Source organism: Rhinolophus sinicus, chromosome 12 (genome assembly GCF_057876585.1).
Source record: "Rhinolophus sinicus isolate RSI-liver-muscle chromosome 12, RSI-T2T, whole genome shotgun sequence".
In the NCBI taxonomy this organism is placed as follows: Eukaryota; Metazoa; Chordata; class Mammalia; order Chiroptera; family Rhinolophidae; genus Rhinolophus; species Rhinolophus sinicus.
Window position 1 is genome coordinate 18389832 of NC_142512.1, and position 18459 is coordinate 18408290.

Below are 18459 nucleotides of genomic sequence, written 5' to 3' on the forward strand. Positions count from 1 at the left end.
CGAGAGAGGCTGGGAAGCCGGCAGCCTGTCGACTTTTGATTTGTGACAAATAGAATAATTTTGCTTCCCATTTTTACCTCGGTTAAAGTTATTAGTTTAGTTTTTAACTTGCTTGCCTAGTCATGCTATTTGAACAGCTTCAAGGTCTCTTGGAAGTCAAAGACTGATATATTTATTTTGGACTTTGAATTGTTAAAAATATAATGTTTGTGTCTTGACTTACTTTTAAAATTATGTTTTATGTAAAAGCCAGAAGTATTCTTTATAGGGGAAATCTCTTTATTATATGCAGTCCTCATTGTAAAAGATTTAGAAAACCCAGCAAAAAGAAGAAATAAAAAATTACCCATATTCTCACTATCCAGAGGTAACTGTCTGATTAACTGTTAACAGATAACAACACTTGATGTATAATTTTATCTTTTTTTCTATATATCACCACACACACATTTATTTTTGACAAATATATAAAGGGATCACATTAAACTACTTAAAAACTGTTTTCATTTAATGTATGTTAAACATGATTTAAAAATCTGATACAACTTTCAAAAAATAGAATTCAGTTGTATAGATGGACCGTCTGAATCACCTGCTATTAGTGGGCATTTTCGGCTGCTTCCACTTTTTTGCTGTTATAAATTACCGTCCTCTTATGCTTTCTCTCCTCCTCCTCTTCTGTTGCTACTGGTACTCCTGCTTCTTGGCTAAAACTTCTATAATTATTACATAAGTAATATACAAAATCTCCTTATTAAAAATGTAACATTACTGCTGATGCTAAAGTTTCTTTCCACTCTCCCCCATCCTGTGCCCTCCAAAGAGAACACTAGGCATCAGGTTATGTGTTCTTCCAAACCTTCTTACTTGTATGTATCCATAAAAACCATAATTTTATTTTGTGGTTTTTTTCTAAACATAAATTGTATACTGTCATTATCACAGTTTTAGTATAGTTTTTGTTTTTAATATGGGGTGAAGCAAAGAGAAAGACATAAAACTACTTAGAGGTAATTTGAGGCCAAAATCAGACAGCATCTTAGTTACAAAATTGGGAACCAGAAACCCCATTACTGAGCTCTGAGGAAGAGTCTTTTATCTGTGCTGTGAGTTCCTCAGTTATCACCTGACAAAGCTGATTTTGTCTGAGTAGATCCATCTTCCCTCATAATCTCAGAATTTAAGTTATTCTAACTTATATCCTTACGCATTTGGTTTTTTCTTTTGTTTTAATCATATCAAACTAGTTCAAAGGTGAAGGGAGGATTTTTTATTTTTTCAACTTAAAAAAAAAAAGACGGTGGACATTTGGCCTCGTTTGAGACCTCAGTCTGACCTAGGAAGTGTTAATGGATCTATTTCAATTCCCATCCCAGGGAAGAGGCTTCCTCAGACACAGTTTCGAAGCAAGACTGTCCCACATGACATTCTGTCATGTCGTTCTGTGCTGGCTCTCTACCGCCTTTCAACACGGAGACACATGGCTCTGAAACTTGCCCAGTGTGGCTGCTTTTCAAGCAGAGTGAACTCTGCTATTCTCGTAATAAGAATTGCTAACCTCCCTCCCCACCTCCGACCAGAAAGAGTGCTGCACAGTATCAGGATTTAAAATGAAACCTTTGTTACAGCCCATGGGGAAAATGGATCCAGTCCAGCCCCAAACATATCACTCTGCCATTCTAAACCTACCAAGAGTTTTAATGGTTCTGAAACTTTTTAGAGCGAGACAAAAAATAAGAGGGTTTTTCGGGTGTGTGTGTATGTATACATTTTTTTTTTGGCATGTGGGGGGGGGTACTTGAAATGGAGTATGTGAAGGGGGAAGCAAATGCATGGCATGTTTTGTGCCAATGAAAATGAGGGCAGCTCTTCAGAAAATGGAACTGGAATATAAACTGTAACTGACCCATAGCTGTGGCATGACTTCTGGGTACCAGAAGGTCCATAATAGAGTTGACATCCAAGGGCAAGGAATGAAGATTGCCAGGATACTAGAAAGCTCTGGAGTTTTCTAACCGGGGGAGGGTACTACTCAGTGGGGAAAGGGCCATAGTTTGGGTGAAGCCAGAAACACCTTTCTCGGATTTGAAACTGTTTTGTCTCTTTTGAGAAGGATTCCCTTTCCTGTGGCATTTCAGAAGCTATTTATTAATCCAGCCTGAAGTTCTTCCTCACCCCACCTCCAGGCACCACAAGCAGTTTGTTGTGTGTGTGTGTGGGGGGGGAGTTGAAGATGGAGAAAAGATACTTTGCTGACCACGAATTGTTCAGCATGGCCCTAAGGCCCAGTGTGCCTGGTTTCTCTCTCTAGCACCAAGTTTGAATTTGCTTTTATTTCTGAGGACTTCAGCTGTGGTTTGTTCCTATTGCCAAAGGAACTGCAGACATGCACCACTGTTTGGGATCCAGTGGCCACATTTGGCAAGCAGTGGTTTGAATGACCTCTCTTTAGGAGCCCTAGGTCACTGGCTGGATTTCTACCTCCCTACATTACAGGCTCTTCCTGTATTGGGAGTGGCAGTTGGCCAGGGCATTATATTTCCACTGGCCTGAAAACATACAGACCCTGATGAGCAGTCTTGTGTGAGAGAGGGAAGAACAGCGACAGGGGAAAGGCTGAAACTGATCACTGGGGCCCTAGATCTAGGCATTCTTCGAGGGGAAATTTGGGATCCTTGGGTGGAGCACTTAGTGTGATAGTACCTAAGGAGACAACAGCAGAACTAGTTCTGGTTGCCCGAAGTAAAGCCTCAAGTAAAGAATCTTTAGATTAATGAACCTTTTTTAGAATACAGTGCTCATACCAGAATGTTTGGGGAACATGTAGGTCTTAGAGCTTAAAAGAAATTTGTTTGCTGTTTTAAAAAACCGATTGTTTCAGCATGAATCCAGTTATTGCCAGGGGTTAGGAAATAGCATACCAAAGCATAATAACTCATAGCAATTTATCCAAAATTGAGTTGTTTCCATCTCTGAACCCTGCACACTTCTTTCTCTTAAATTTGTTCACAACCTTAGGATACCAGGAAGGTTTGTGAAAGTAGCAAAGAAACGTCCTAGGCCTTAGTTGTCTGCTTGCCAAGAGAGACAGGTGTGTGTGTGTGTGTGTGTGTGTGTGTGTGTGTGTGTGTATGCGCGCGCGCATACGTACACCCAGTATTCTTGGGGATGTGCCTCACTGACGAGCTGGCTCTATTTGTAGGATGGAGACATTCCCTGCAGTGGCTGAGAAAGTCCTCAAGGAGTTTCAGGTGTTGCTGCAGCATAGTCCGTCTCCTATCGGAAGTACCCGCATGCTGCAGCTTATGACCATCAACATGTTTGCTGTACACAACTCCCAGCTGAAAGGTAAGGCATGTCCAGTTTCTTTATCTAGACAGATAAAGATTACTCTAGCTTCTTTCCTTTGCTACCATACGACTACACCCTTCCCAACTCTCTCTCTCTCTCTCTCTCTCTCTCTCTCTCTCTCTCTCTTTCTCTCTTCCCCCCTCCCCCACCCACCATTGCTTCTCAGATCTTTAATTTACTCTCTGAAATCTGTATGACTCTCCAGTGCTTGGGTGGGATGGAAGGAGGGAATCATGGGTATAGAACTTAATTTGCAAACCCAGCGATGCTGTTGCACATCTGGCCGTGCTAAAGGCAGCAGCAAGGCCTCTTGGAGTCTGCAGCCTCAGAGCCTCTCCCAGGGGAGAGGCATTGCTGAAATGTTTCATTGCAGAGACCATACGCTTGGCAGGGATTGGGAATAGCTGTTTCTGGACTCATGTACCCTGTTTGTTCAATATGGAAAAGTCTAGTTTTCCCTGTGGGATATCCCTTGTGGGAGCCTGCCAGGGAGTAAGAACAGAGAATTGATGAGCTTTGGTGACTCAAATCTGGAAGCACAAAAATCACCAGGCCCAGAGTTTGGCTAACATACTGGTGTGCGTTCTGAAATACTTTTCTGAACACGGGAGTTTTTTGATGGAGAGGGGGGCAGGGGAGTGCTGATTGGAAGGATTTTTAAATGTTCTGATGACCAGGTCACAGTCAAAGGATCCCTTCCCTTCCCTTTACCCCGTGTAGGTAAGGATCATGTGGTTTGACTTGATGGAAACATATAGTATAGGGGTGACATTATTTTGTATGTTTGTTTGCAAGAGAGATTTGGTCCATGGTGCCAAAGAATCATTTCCTGGCATTGACCAAGAGTAAAGTTTGGTTTCAGGGCTGAAAGGTTATTGTCTGAAATGCCAAGAAGTGGGAATTGCCCCATGGAGACTCTGTTATGTAACAGACCTGGCATTTCTGGACAGAGTGTCACTAGTTCTCTTGTTGCACCTTTCCTTGGTGCTTTCTCTCACTGTGGAGTTTGTATTTGTATTTGGGAGTTTCTGCATCAGCTTGCTGGAGGAAGGTGGGGGGTAGGTATTACCCCCCGGTGAGTAAGTATGCCACCGTTTCCCTTGGAACTCGGCTCTTCCTGGGATTCTGCAAGGTGCTCTGCTGTTCTGCCTGGGTTTGCAGTCCCATCTGAATCATAGAGGATTTCCTTCTCTCAGGCTGCCTGCTACCCCATTTAGAATTCCCAGCAGAAGGCAAGATGCAGAGGCTTAGGTGCCATTTTGAACTTGGCTAATTATTCCTGAGAACAGCTCTGAGGAAGCGTGCAGTCCTGAGGGGCAGTGGTGGTTTCCAGGAAGGAGGAAATAAAGTTTGTAAAGTGCTGTCCTGGTGAGACTGTGGAGTGTAAAGGGGTGGGAGGTTGATTTCTTCTTCATTACTCGGGTGATTCTGCTGCCACGTGGGAAGCTCACCGGACTCAAGAAATGGGGCCTCCCGAGGTGCCCTCCTGTTGCTTTTCTTGCCTCCCTCTAACAACAGCCACAGAGTTCAGTGAGCTACAGTCTCTGCCAAGGTATTGTTCCAGTGTCAAGTGACTTGTCTTGGGAGGTGTGACTGTAAAGGACCTGCCACTCTTGCCTGTGAAGCATCTGTTGTCAGCAGCTTCTGCTCCATGAAAAGGAATACCTTGGCCTTTTCATAGGCCACCAGTGGCCTTTTCCTGCAACAGTTGTTCGGTAAAGGTTAAGAAAATACGAGTGAAAGGAAGGTGAGATGGTGAGAACAGAGAAAGAAGGGAATAGGTGGTTCCCCCACTTGAGGCCAAGGTACCTTTTCTAGGGCTCCTCTCCATGGTTGGTCATGATGAGGACCCATAGCCAGGAAGGACATGTCAAAGCCTGGGCTTGAGACCCTGCTATTCATTTCTGGCCTCGTCCTGGTGCTCATCTGAGGCAACTGAGGCCCAGCAGAGTCTGAGCTGAGGTGCTCAGAAGCTCCAAGGGTGTTTCAGGGAAAGGCATACTGGGCCACAGGATATAACACTCAACTAGGACAGAGAGCTCTGTGGACATGCTGCCAAGTACCCGGTGTGCAGCTGAGGCGGCCGTCCAGACCCCACTGTGTGGGCTGCCATTGGGAGAGGGGTGAGCAGAGCACTCAGCGGGCTGGTTGGTGGGAAGATGCACTTTTCCATTTCCCAGCACATGAGTCATCTTCTCTGGGCCCCTGTGCTGTGCTTGCACGGACAGTGGCAAGAAGGGGGTGTTGTGGCTGAGGAGCAGCATCTGTGCCGGGGGTGGAGAAGGAAGGGGGCTGGGGAGAGGGTAAAGATTTAAATCCTTCACTAATCAGCAGCAGTTTGAATCACAGTTTTATGAGTAAGGAAGTGATAAATCAGCCCTGAGTGTTGAGCCCCCAAGTCCCGTCAGCCGGTGCCCTTCTAAAGGCTTCTCTCCAGGCCACTCTGCTTGCTGTCAGAGTCGCCACCCAGCCGCGGGACCCTGGCTGTCTGACACCAGGAAGCAAGGGCCTGCTGCTGCCTGGCCTCCCAGGTGCTGGGGTCTGTGGAGATTTGGCAGTCACTGCAAGTTACAGAACATCTGGGCCATCATTTTTCTTTCCATTCCTTCTTGGACATGTCCTTCTGGGTGGGTGTTTGCACATGTCAGTTTCTGGACTCTGTGGCGAAGGAACGTTCCAGCCTGAAGCAGAGGTGATCTGTGGCCCCTAAGGCATTGGATCCTCTCAGTCTGTGCCTGGGCCTTCCCTGTGGATGTGGCCCTAAGGAGTATGATTGGGAGAGCAGCAGGCATGTTCTCACTAAAAATAAAAAGTGATGCCTCTAGTTCATTTTTTGTGTATATTCAGTGCTACCCTTGTATAACTGTCCTCTTTTCAAAATACCAATAGTCCAGGGACGGAAATGATACCGACACTTCAGTGTGATTGTTTTTCAATTGTGCTTTCCTTGTGGTCAGGGGAGACAGAGAACTTTTTAAAAGCTTTGGACACCTCACAAGACAAAATGGAGGAAAAAAACTTAGATGGGAGTGAGAGAAAGGCATCTTTCCCCTTTTCCTAGTTTGTAATTTTCCCCAGAGCTCAGGGAGGCAGAGGTTGTGAGGTCAGATTTGCCCTCCTGCCCACAGGAGAAAATAAGTTGAGTTATGCCACATCGTTTAACCAACTAAATTTTCCAGTCTCAGAGTGATCTTAAAACTCATGGGTTCGGGGCTATTGGTGGGGAGACCTTTATTTCCTCCTCTCATGGGCCCTATACAAAAATCCTACATCAGTGGGAATACAGAGCGTCTGGAATCCTAATACTCTATGCTGAAGTTGTTGGGGACAGATAAATTTGAGGGGTGTTTGGGGTCCTTACCATTGTGCCTGGAATTTATTAGGCACTCAGTAATTATTTATTGAATGCATGGATGAAGAAGGCAAGCCAGCTCTCATTGAATAGTGTGTTCCTTACCTGGCCTGTGTCCAGAATTATCCTTTGGTGAGTGATGGGTTGTGGTGATAGTTGGTTCCCAGAGTGATGTCACAATTGGTAATCTCTATGGCATTCCTGAGCCTGAAGGGAGAAATGGGGCCTTCTCCACGTGCCTCAGCATTTAACACTTCAGTAGCCATCTGATTGGCTGACGTGATGCTGGAGGGTGAACTGCTGATCTAAACCACAAGCACTCCAAGAATTTTAATTTTTTAAAAATTTTGTAATTTAAGGAAATAAAACTCTAGTTTCTTGAAGAGGAATAATTGAAGCAACATTTGTGGTAGGGCATCACTGAAACCCCATTGCATCCCCCATCTGTGCCCAATTTGCTCCAATCTGGCCTTTTTTTCCTTCCTTTTTCTCTTCCCCTCTTGCTCTCTCTCTTTTTAAAAAATATGTTTTATAATTCCTGGAATCAAAACCATCTCAGGCACACACTGTTTTATTTTACTGTATTATTGGATTATACTTCCTATAAATCATTGGATGTTATTCATTGGCCACCACTGGAATAACTTCCCTTTTCTATGCCCTGGCCCCCTCTTTTTCCTCCTCTACCAGCGCACAGGCAGAGTAGGCCTCCATTTCAGCCTTGCAGAAAAGCGCTGGTGGCAGCAAGAGGGCACCCAAGAGACACTTCTTGTGTGTGCAGTTGGTGCTTCCTGCCCTTTGGGAACATTTAGGGGCTCAGATTGAGGCAGAGTTAACCTGGCATTCCTTTCATTATCATCTATGCTTGCTTTTATGGATTGTTAGTAATCCTGAGCTGCAGGAGGTGGAGGGAGTGCCATATGTTCACTTCCAGAGGGACAGAGAATCTTAGCTGTCTATATGGGAATGGTAGAGCTTAATCCAGATGTGTGGGATACTTGAGATGGGGACCTTACACCTTCCTGCCATTGTTGTATATGCAAGTTGACTATAGTTGAGAAGTTCAATTCACAACCAAAATTGCTTTGTCTTCCAGCATACAACCACCTTAGAGATCTTGAGTAAAGCAATTTGCTCCTTTGTGGCAATTCACTTCTGTCGGAGTCTCTTACCCAAGCAGAATGTATGAAGTGCCTAATCCTCTGCTTGTCAGAACAGTTGTACAGGAAATCCACCTTTCATAAGGGGTTAGACTTGAGTTTAGCTGAATAAACTGTCCTTCTCATTCCTCCTTCTGTATCTCTGGTGGTAGAAGCCCTTCAGCTTTTTCTCCTCCAGGGTCCATGGGTAGATTTCTACAGGTAATCAGCACTGCCTGCCCTTCATTTTTAGGACTGCTCATTTTAGAATAAATGAACAAAGAAAGAGCCAGACTGGCCAAGAAATTTTGTGACAAATAGATTCAAATGTCAGAAGAGGCTAGTTAGGCTTTAGAAGGCAGGCCAGAGGATGCATCCTTCAGCTATGCCCTCTGTTCCTTTGGGGGGAAGATAGAACTTATCAACAGGCTGCTTAGCATAGACTTCTTCCCTCAGAATTTCCCAGAAAAGAAGAAAAAGTTAAAGAAGTGAGCTTGTCCAGGGACACCCTGTCTTCCCAACTCTGAAATCCAGGGTCCTTGTTGTTTTCAGAATGAACCTCTTACTTTAGGCTGGGGGAGAAGCAGTTATGAAAAGCTAAAGAAATGAGACAGTTCAGTTATATCAATAAAATTAAGCCTCTTATCATGTCAGTTAAAGAAATGTGTTTTTGCCCCAAGTTAACGGTGTGGCTGCTTTGGTGTGGAGTAAGAATTGCAATAGCCCATCGTTGGCCAGTAGTTAATGTGGGCTAGATACCTCATTTCTTTGGCCATTTTATAGCTTCTCAATTTGATTTCCCCCCCAGATTGGACTTATTCTGCAAAAGAGACATTGGGTGGAGTGTTGGCAGCGGGACACTCAGCTGCCTTTGTGGGGTTCTTTTTAAGCTTTTCCTGAGGAGTAGAGTTTTAAATGGGTAGCTTGGGCGGTGAGGCCGAGAGGCACTGTACTGTTTGCTGAATTAACGGGGAGAAGTGAGTGTGTCTAGGGATAGAAGTTAGGGGCAGTAAGTTGCCCTTTGGACCCTAACCAACTAAATGTTGGTCTGGGGAAGAAGTGTAGCTTTCAGAGGTAGTGGCCAATAATGCCAACACTACGACACTGATAACACCTGGTGACATTTTATAGTTGCTTCATGTGAATTCCCATTTGATCTGTCAGCCCTTTGAGACAGGTGGGATAGATATTTCATGTCCTTTTTTATAGCTGAGAAACATATAAGTAAGGTTAAGTGACGAGCAATGTTGCACAGCTACTGTGCTTCCCTAAAAATAAGACCTAGCCGGACAATCAGCTCTAATGCATCTTTTAGAGCAAACATTAATTTAAGACCCAGTCTTATTTTACTGTAAGACCGGGTCTTATATAATATAATATATAGTATAATATAATGCCAGGTCTTATGTTTGTTTTTGCTCCAAAAGACGCATTGGAGCTGATTGTCCGGCTAGATCTTATTTTCGGGGAAACAGGGTAGTAAGTTACACTCAGGTCTCAAGTGTCCAGCCTTCTATATCAGAAGACACAAAAACTTCTCTGGACTTGAGACAGCTAAACAATGCAAACAATCCCCCCACCCAACCCCAAATCTGAGCAGCTGCCATTCTTTGATGAAAAACTAATCCTTGAATCTGATCTGAGACTAGAAGAGGAACTGAAGTAGAGATGAGGGAGATGGGGGAGTCAAAATTCTCCCAAGTTGCTTGAGGCTAAAGTGGGGGCCACAGGTAATACGCTGGCAGAAGGATGTGGTCTGAGCAAATCAGGGTTGTCCGGGATCCATATTTACTATTGTCATGGGTGGGGGGAATTTCTTTAGGATATGTAGAGTCTTTTAAAAAGGGGGGCAGGGGACTTTTTAAGAATGTTGTGTATTTTCACCATCTTTTCTAGTATCCTTCTTGCTTTTTTAAAAAAAGAGGCTTTCACGTGTCATTCTTAGACAAAATGGGGAGAAGGTGGGTAAAGCATTCATACAGAAAGGAGTATGAGAGTATAAAACATTTGAAAGAATGATTAAGGGAATACACATATAACCACCACCCAGGTTAAGAAATACAATATTGTCAGTACCTCAGAAGCTCCCTGTGTGTTTCATCCCCCTCGGAGCTCTCCCTTGCCCTTACAGGTAATTATCATCCTGACCTGTGGAATTCACTCCTTTGCTTTTCATTATAGTGTTACCATCTAAGTATACACCCCTAAACAAAACATAGTTTGGTTTTGCTTACATATAAATGAAATCATGCTCATCATATTATTTATATTGTTTTCTCTCTGGCTTATTTTGTTCCATGTATTGTTTGTGAGTACTGTCCATGTTGATGTGTGTAGTATTCATTTTCATTGCTACAGCACTACATTTTATTCATTTATTATAGTTTACCCATTCTTTTGTTTATGGACGTTTGAGTTTTCTCTTTGGGGCTATTATGAGCATCGAGTCCATTGACAAGATTGTAATTATTGGTATATTTGGATTATATACTATACCATCCTGTGTTTTCAAATCAGTTTCATTGATGTAAAGTGTGCATACAAGAAAATGCACGCATTTTAAGTGCACGCATTTCAAACACACGCATTTCAAAGAGTTTGGCCACTTTTTACCTAAGTAAGTAATTATTATCACAGTCAAGACACAGAACATTTCCATTATCCCATAGAGTTCTCCCTGTGCCCGTTGCAGTTGATCTTCATCCCGAGCCCTGGCCCCAGGAAACCACTGAGAAACACTGGATATGTCTTTTCTAAAGTTTTATGTAAATAGAATCATACAGTGTAAACCCTTTTGTGTCTGGCTTCTTTTGCTCAGCTAAATGTTTCTGAGATGTGTTCATGTTGTTACATGTTATTAGTATTTCATTCCTTCATATTACTTACGGTATAATATTCTATTGTGTGGATATACTATGATTTTATGTATTGATCTTGTTACCTGTTAGTAAATATTTAGGTTGTTTCCACTTTGGGGGTTTATGAATAAAATTGCCATGAACATTTTTATGAAAATCTTTTTGTGAATTGAACATATGTTTTCATCTCTCTGGGTAAATACCTAGGAATAGATTTCCTGGGTCATCCAGTAAGTGTTTATAAGAAACTGCTAAACTGTTTTTTCCAGTGTTTGAACCATTTTACATTCCCTCCAGCAGTATGTGATATTTCCAGTTTCTTTGCATCCTTGTTAACACGTGGTATTATCCGTCTTTTTTACTTTAGCTATTCTAATGGATGTACAGTGCTTTTTCATTTTAGTTTTAATTTGTGTTTCTTAGATAACTAAGGATGATGAGTGACTTTTCATGTGCTTATTTGCCATTTGTATATCTTTTTTGGCAAGTGTCTGTTCAACTCTTTTCCCCATTTTAAAAATCAAGTTGTTTATCTGTATTAAGCTTTGAGAGTTCTTTATGTAATTTGGATATAAGACCCCTATCAGATAAATGTTTTGTACATATTTTCTCCCCGTGCTTTCCCATTCTCCTACCCATTCTGTTTCTCTTCTGCTCCTTTCTTACTTTCTTTGGGATTTCTTTTTCCCTTCTTCTCTCCCTCCTCATCTGCCCCCCCACTAGATCCTTTTTTTCTTTTAGTGGTTACCCTAGGAATTAAAGCATGCATACTTACCTTGCCAAAAGGCATTCAGCATTTTCACTTTCCTCCTAAATAATACACAGACCATAGAATGCTTAAATTCTATTCATTCTCTTTGCAGTTTATTGGCCCAATTATATGCTGCTGCTGTCATATATTTCAATTCTTCTTTTCCTTTTAAACCCTACAAGACAAAGTAATTGTTTTTGTTTCAGTTGTTGTTGTTATTATTATTTTGATGGTGTTTGTTTAGACTCATGCATATATTTATTACTTTCTTTTCATTCCATTTTGCATTTCAGACCTACCTGGGATCATTTTCTTTCTGCCTTAAGTATATTCCTTAGAATTTATTTAGTGAAATTCTTTTGATAACAAACTTTTATTTTTCACTTGCCTGAAAAAAGGCTTTGTTTTCCCTATTCCTAAAAGATCTTTTATTGGTACACGCTGGTAATAGAACTCTGCGTTAACGGTTCTTTTCCTTTAGCCCATTTAAGATACTTGACTGTCTGTCTTTGGGCTTTCACTGTTGCTGATTAAAAGTTAGTTATGAGTCTAATTGTTTCTCTTTTAAAAGTAATCTATCTTTTTTCTCTGGGTGATTTGTAGGTCTTTTCAAAAACTTTTTGATGTTTTGCAGTTTAATGATTTGTCTGATTTATTTTTTATTTTTTCTGCTAAAGATTTTTTTGACTTCATGTATCTATGAGTTGATTTCAGCAGTTTTGGGAAATTCTTAGCAGCTACATCTTTTTAAAAAAAGATACTACATCTTCCCATGCTTTCTCTTCTCTGTGACTGATTAGACATATATTAGACCTTACTCAGTCTTAATATCTTTTAAACTTCTCTTTCATTTTTCCGACTCTCTGTGTGTGTGTGTGTGTGTGTGTGTGTGTGTGTGTGTGCTGCATTCCAGATAATTTCCATAGCTCTGTCTTTCAGTTCACTGAATCTTTCCTTGGCTATATCTAATCTGCTAAATATGCCCCACTGAGCTTTATATTTTCGTTATAAATTTTTATTTCCAGATGTTCTTTTTCCCCTCAAATCTGCTCCTTCTTTATAGTTTCTTGTTCCCTGAACATATTTGTGAGCTTGTCTTTTAGTTCTTTAAAATATATTAAACATGGTTATTTATTTTAGAGATTGATGAAGGGGTCCTTTTATGTGAGTTTCTGCTAATCTCTTGTTTCTGCTGGTTGTTGCTCATGTGCCTTTTAAATTTTTTCAGGTGTCATTTAAAATTTTTTCAGTAATCGGCTTATTTTCTGTGGGGTTTCATTAGTGAGAATTCCTGGAGACCTAGGGTGAAAATAGGAAAAGGATTTGAGTTTGCTTTTGTCCACAGCCTGGTGTAGCAGTCTGAAATAATTACTCTAACTTAAAATATCTGCTTGAAGCTTTTCAGACCACCGAGGTAATGTGAATTCAGACTATACACCCCTGTGAGGGCTAGTGTATAATCCATATTTTCAGTGCCATATTTTTTCTCTTCCAGTCAGCCCCAGAGTTGGAGGTAGTCAGTTTTCCAGCTGTCTTCTCAAGAGGCTGAGGGATATTTCTGATTCACCCCTATTCTTTGGATTTAGTTCTGTCAGATCCCAGCTTTATGGTAGAGATCTTGGGCATCTTCTGATGTTGGCAGTACCAGGAAGCTTTGGAAACCAAAGCTCACGTTCATCAGGTAGCAAATGTTCTTAGGGTAAAGGCTGGCTACGTTCCACACTTGAATCTCTAGTTTCCCGTCTTTATCCAATCCCTGACCAACAAATTCCTTTTTAATTTACTAACTCATCAATGCTTTTTAAAAACATTTTTAAAATACTTTTTGTAGGATAATTAGTTGTTTCCTTGAGAGAGTAGATCTAGGTACTTAAACTGCCGGCCCTATTACTAGGAGAAATGCTATGATTCCTTTTTTCTTTTTGCCGTCAGACTCGAGCAGTTTTTGAGCTCTGCCTATGAGCGGTGTGACTGGAGCACCTGCATCTAGGGTGGCAAGGGCATGGAAGCTGCTCTTTCAAAGGGTAGCTCCTTTTTCAGCTCCTCCCGCCTAGTTTATGGCAGGCGGTGTTACTGGGCTCATATGTTTTAAAATTTCCAAGAGGTATTCAAGTTATAGACTATTTAGGGGACTAATTGGGCAAAGGGAGGTGGGAGGGAGGCCTGCAGCCGAAATGATAGAAGCTATTTCTTACTAAAAGGGTATGAGCTAGAGATCTGGAAAAGAGCGCTTTCTCATTTCAGCCACATTACATTACATATCTGGTGAACCCTGTTGGCCCATAAAATCCTTTCCATTAGTCAGGGTGCTCTGTGCTTTTGTTCTTGACTACTTCTGTTCTTAGAGCTGTTTGGTTTGCTTGTATGTCTCAGTTTCATTTTTAGAAGGCAGTACTAGCAATTTATTTACTATAATTGGGGTTTTCTGGCTTCTTTAGTCCTCTCTTCAGACATCAGACTCCCATCTTGAAGGTTATTTCAGAAAATGCCCATGTGATCCCTTGCCCCAAGTGCCAACAGCAGATGCAGCAATTGACACGCTGCAGGGAATTTCCAACTGCTGGGCAGGTTTCTGAAATCCAGACACGTGCTGTTCACACTTTGGCTTCTGAAGCAAGGATCAGCGGTTGAAGAGGGGAGGGGCTGGCAGGGGACTGGAGGGAGAAGGATCTTATAATGCCTGCCCAGGGCTTAAGGCTGTGTCAGCTTTCTGCATCCCTTTTCCAGCTGGCGTTGGCAGGGTAGAGTAAATCACTGTAGAATGGTTATGAGCCGAACTCACTGGGGGCTTCTTTGAGGCACACCTGTGACGTCATCCTGTTATCACTCCTTGTTCTGCATAACTTCCTTTCACCTCTCCCCTGAGAGAGGGTGATGCCCAGAACTCGTGTCAGGGCAATGAGCAGAGAGAAATGTTTGGTAATCATTATTTTGAGATGCCTGCTAAGGACACAATTGCAGGCCATTGACACATTCTTCAAGATTCCACATTGGAAGAGAAAACCCTCTTTGCAAACATGGCTTGGATACCCTTTGTGGAGAAAACTTATTTTTAAACATGAAGAGAAAGACAATTCACCAAGACTTGAAAGTCCTAAGTAATCTCTTTGTTACCCCTGTGTCCCCCCCCAAAAAAAACATGTGCTTGCACACACGCACGCACACACTAGCCTGCTCTCTATACAGGAGTGGTTCTTTTAAAAGCATCAGGATCATGTCACTATTCAGAATCCTCTACCAGCTTCCCATTTCACTCAGAGTAAAAGCCACAGTCTTTGTAAGGTCTTCCTATATGAAACACCCCACTCCCCACGTTGCCTCTCTCTGACCTCGTTCCCTACTGTTCTTCTGTCTTACTTTACTTATTCCTTCAGCCACACTGGCCTTGCAGCTCCTCTGATAAGCTAGGGCTTCTCCCACCTTTGGGCCTTTGCATTAGCAGTTTTCTCTACTTGGAATGCTCTGCCTCCAGCTATCTGCATGGCAAATAACCTTACCTCCTATAAGTCTTTGCTTAAATATTACCTCCATGAGGCCTACCCTCAAGATCCTATTAACACTGTTGCACTCCCACCCTGTACTCCCAATCTCTCTTATCCTGCTCTTTAAATTTTTTTTTTGTATTAGGGAATATTGGGGAACAGTGTTTTTCTCCAGGGCCCATCAGCTCCAAGTCGTTGTCCTGCAATCTAGTTGTGGAGGGCGCAGCTCAGCTCCAAGTCCAGTCGCCGTTTTCAATCTTAGTTCCAGGGGGCACAGCCCACCATCCCGTGCAGGAATCGAACCGGCAGCCTTGTTGTTGAGAGCTCGTGCTCTAACCAACTGAGCCATCCAGCCCTCGTTGTCTTCAGTCTAGTTGTGGAGGGCGCAGCTCACTGGCCCATGTGGGACTCGAACTGGCAACCCTGTTATTAAGAGCTCGTGCTCTAACCAAATGAGCCATCTGGCTGCCCTCTACTTTCTTTTTTCATAACCCTTATTTTATAACTGCTAGATAACTTAATTTTGTGCATGTGTTTATTAACCTGTTTTCCCCTACTGCTTCTCTGCAAGAATGTAAGTTCCCTGCAGATAGGGATCCTTGACCTGTTTTATTCGCTGATGTATTGTGAGCATCTAGAACTGCCTAGTGTGCCATAAGTTCTCAATAAGTATGTTTTTAATTGAGTTCAACTCAAGAATAAAGTTTGTCAGCAAGTCAGTCTGGGCAATGAAGATTGAATAGCAAGGCCAGGGATATTTGTTATCTGGGTCATTGCTCATAATCTTGCTGTCTTTCCTTGTTTTTTTGTGTAGATGACATTTCTGAAAGTGTAATTTCTAAATGCATGGTTTGTATCCTGGTATTAAATTAAAATACATTAAATATGCCTTTGTATTTAGTGTTAATCCTGGTGTCAATGTCTTCAGGGCTCTGGAAAGCAAAATTTCTTTGAGAACAGCGTAGGTTCTGGTTTTTTCTGGTCTCCTAAATCTTTCATCATTTATTCTCTGTCCTTTCTTCTTGCCCATAAATATTCTTTTATTTCTCCTTCTGTACTCATTTACCATATTTTTACTCTCACCGTACTAGAGTGACTGTCCTGTTTATGAAAACTAGATTTTTTTTAAAAAGACTTAACATTTTGGGTTTTGTTGAGAGTACTAAAAAATAATAAAAAGGGTGGAAACCACCTGTAAACCAACTTCCCAGCAATGATGTTTCTTCCTGTATCTATGTATGAATATTCAAGTGTTTTTTACATAGTTGAAAGGATACTGAATATAAAATGTTTGATTCTACTGTTTTCACTTACTATAAGTATTCAGTTATAAAATTCTTTGTAAACATGTTTAATGGCTAAATAACATTCTCATGAATATTTTAGCATCATTTAATCATTAGCCTGTTTCCCCACTTTTCTAGTATTGTAAATAATACTATAATTAACATCTTTGTACGTAAAACCTTTGTCTGCATTTCATATTGTTTTACTAGAATATATTTTTAGAAGCTCAGATTTTGGGTTAAAGGATTTGAAGTCTTAACACTTTTCATACGTGATGCTGGATTACTTTCTTAAGAGGTTGTGCCAGTTTATACTCTTAGCAGCAGTGTTTGAGAATACCCAGCCACCACCTCTTGTTAGCAGTGAGTAGTTTTAATGTTTTATAGTCCCTGGCACAATGTAAGTATTCATATATTTGTTGAGTAAATAATGGAATAAAACCTATCATTTTTTCAGTGGGCTTTAATTTTTAGAGAAATTTTAGGTTCATAGCAAAATTGAGTGGAAAGTACAGAGTTACCATGTATCTCCTGCCCCAAACATACTCAACCTTGCCCACTATCAATATCCAGAACTAGAGTGGTACATTTGTTACAATTAATGAACCTATTCTGACACATCATTTTTACTTAAAGTCCATAGTTTACATTGAGGTTCACTTTCGTTGTAAATTCTGTGGGTTTGGACAAATGTGTATTGACATGTATCACCATCATGGTATCGTCCAGAATAGTTTCATTGCCCTAAAAATCCTTGTACTCTGCCTGTTCATTTCTCCCTCCCCCTAATTTCTGGCAACACTGATCTTTTATTGTCTCCATCGTTTTGTCTTTTCCAGAATGTCATATAGCTGGAATCACACAGTATGTAGCTTTTTCAGATTGGCTTCTTTCATTTAGTCATATGCATTTAAGATTCCTCCATGTCTTTTCATGGCTTGATAGCTCATTTCTTTTTAATGCTGAATAATATTTCATTGTTTGAATAATGTTTCATTGTTTATCCATTAACTTGCTGAAGGACATCTTGGTTGCTTCTCAGTTTTGGCAATTATGAATAAAGCGGCTATAAACGTGTGTGCAGGTTTTGTGTGGACATAAGTTTTCAACTCCTTTAGGTAAAAGAGTGCAATTGCTAGATCATACAGTAAGGCTATGTTTAGTTTTGTAAGAAACAGCTAAATCGTCTTCCATCCTATCTTGTTTTAAATAGCATTTCTTTGATTGGTAGTGAGAATGAACATTTTTTCCGATGTTTTATTAACCGTTTATGTGTAGTCTTGCCTCTAGGCTCATTTTTCTATTTCAGCCTAGTATTTTTTTTTTAAATACATTATATTGGGGAACAGTGTATTTCTCCAAGGCCCATCAGCTCCAAGTCATTGTCCTTCAATCTAGTTGTAGAGGGCGCAGCTCAGCTCCAAGTCCAGTTGCTGCCTTCAATCTTTAGTTGCAGGGGGCACAGCCCACCATCCCATGCGGGAATTGAACCGGTAACCTTGTTGTTGAGAGCTCACACTCTAACCAAGTGAGCCATCAGGCCGCCCCTCTGGAAGCTCAGCGGCAGCTCGTTGTCTTCAATCTAGTTGTGGAGGGTGCAGCTCACTGGCCCATGTGGGAATCGAACCAGCAACCCTGTCATTCAGAGCTTGCGCTCTAACCAACTGAGCTACCTGACCGCCCCAGCCTACTGTCTTTTGTATCAATTTATTTGAGCTTTCCAGATAGTACATATAGCAAGTCCTTTCTATACTCATTGGTAATTTATTTGTATTTGATTTTCAATGATGTTTATGTTTTTTAATGTATAAAAGTTTTTTTAATTTTATTTAGTTTAAAATGCCATTTTGTTTTCCTTTGTGATTAATTCCATTGCTCTTGACCTTAAGGTCTTTCCACTGGAGAAATTTTTAACTAGTTCTGCAACTATATTTTCATTTGCTTCAGCTGGAGGGAATTCCAGCACCATTTGTTAGGTAAGAGATGTGAGGAACCCTACATAATTAAATAATGCAGCATGTTGTGAGAGTAAATCTTTTGCATCAGATATAAAAGTTCCCAACCAACAGATCAGTCCATTTCTATGCATTCTTTTGAGTGAGGTACGTACAGTTGGAGTCATCATGGACTGATTGTCAGGGTCAGACCTTTCACCTCATCTTACTATAGGTGAAAACTTGCCAGCTGGGAATAGTTGAAGCTTGGAAAATAACATGGGCATGTAGGTGAGTGGTCGTGTG

The 18459-nt window shown here is 41.3% G+C and overlaps 1 protein-coding gene across 3 annotated transcripts in view; it reads left to right on the top strand.

The window, feature by feature from the left end:
* The window catches only part of SMG6 (SMG6 nonsense mediated mRNA decay factor), a 189164-nt gene that overhangs the window by 44504 nt on the left and 126201 nt on the right, over positions 1–18459 (top strand). For all 3 annotated transcript variants that reach the window (XM_019755458.3, XM_019755460.3, XM_019755461.3), the window contains exon 10: positions 3203–3348. In XM_019755458.3, coding sequence (XP_019611017.2) covers positions 3203–3348 — 146 coding nt within the window. The remainder of the gene's footprint in view (positions 1–3202; positions 3349–18459) is intronic.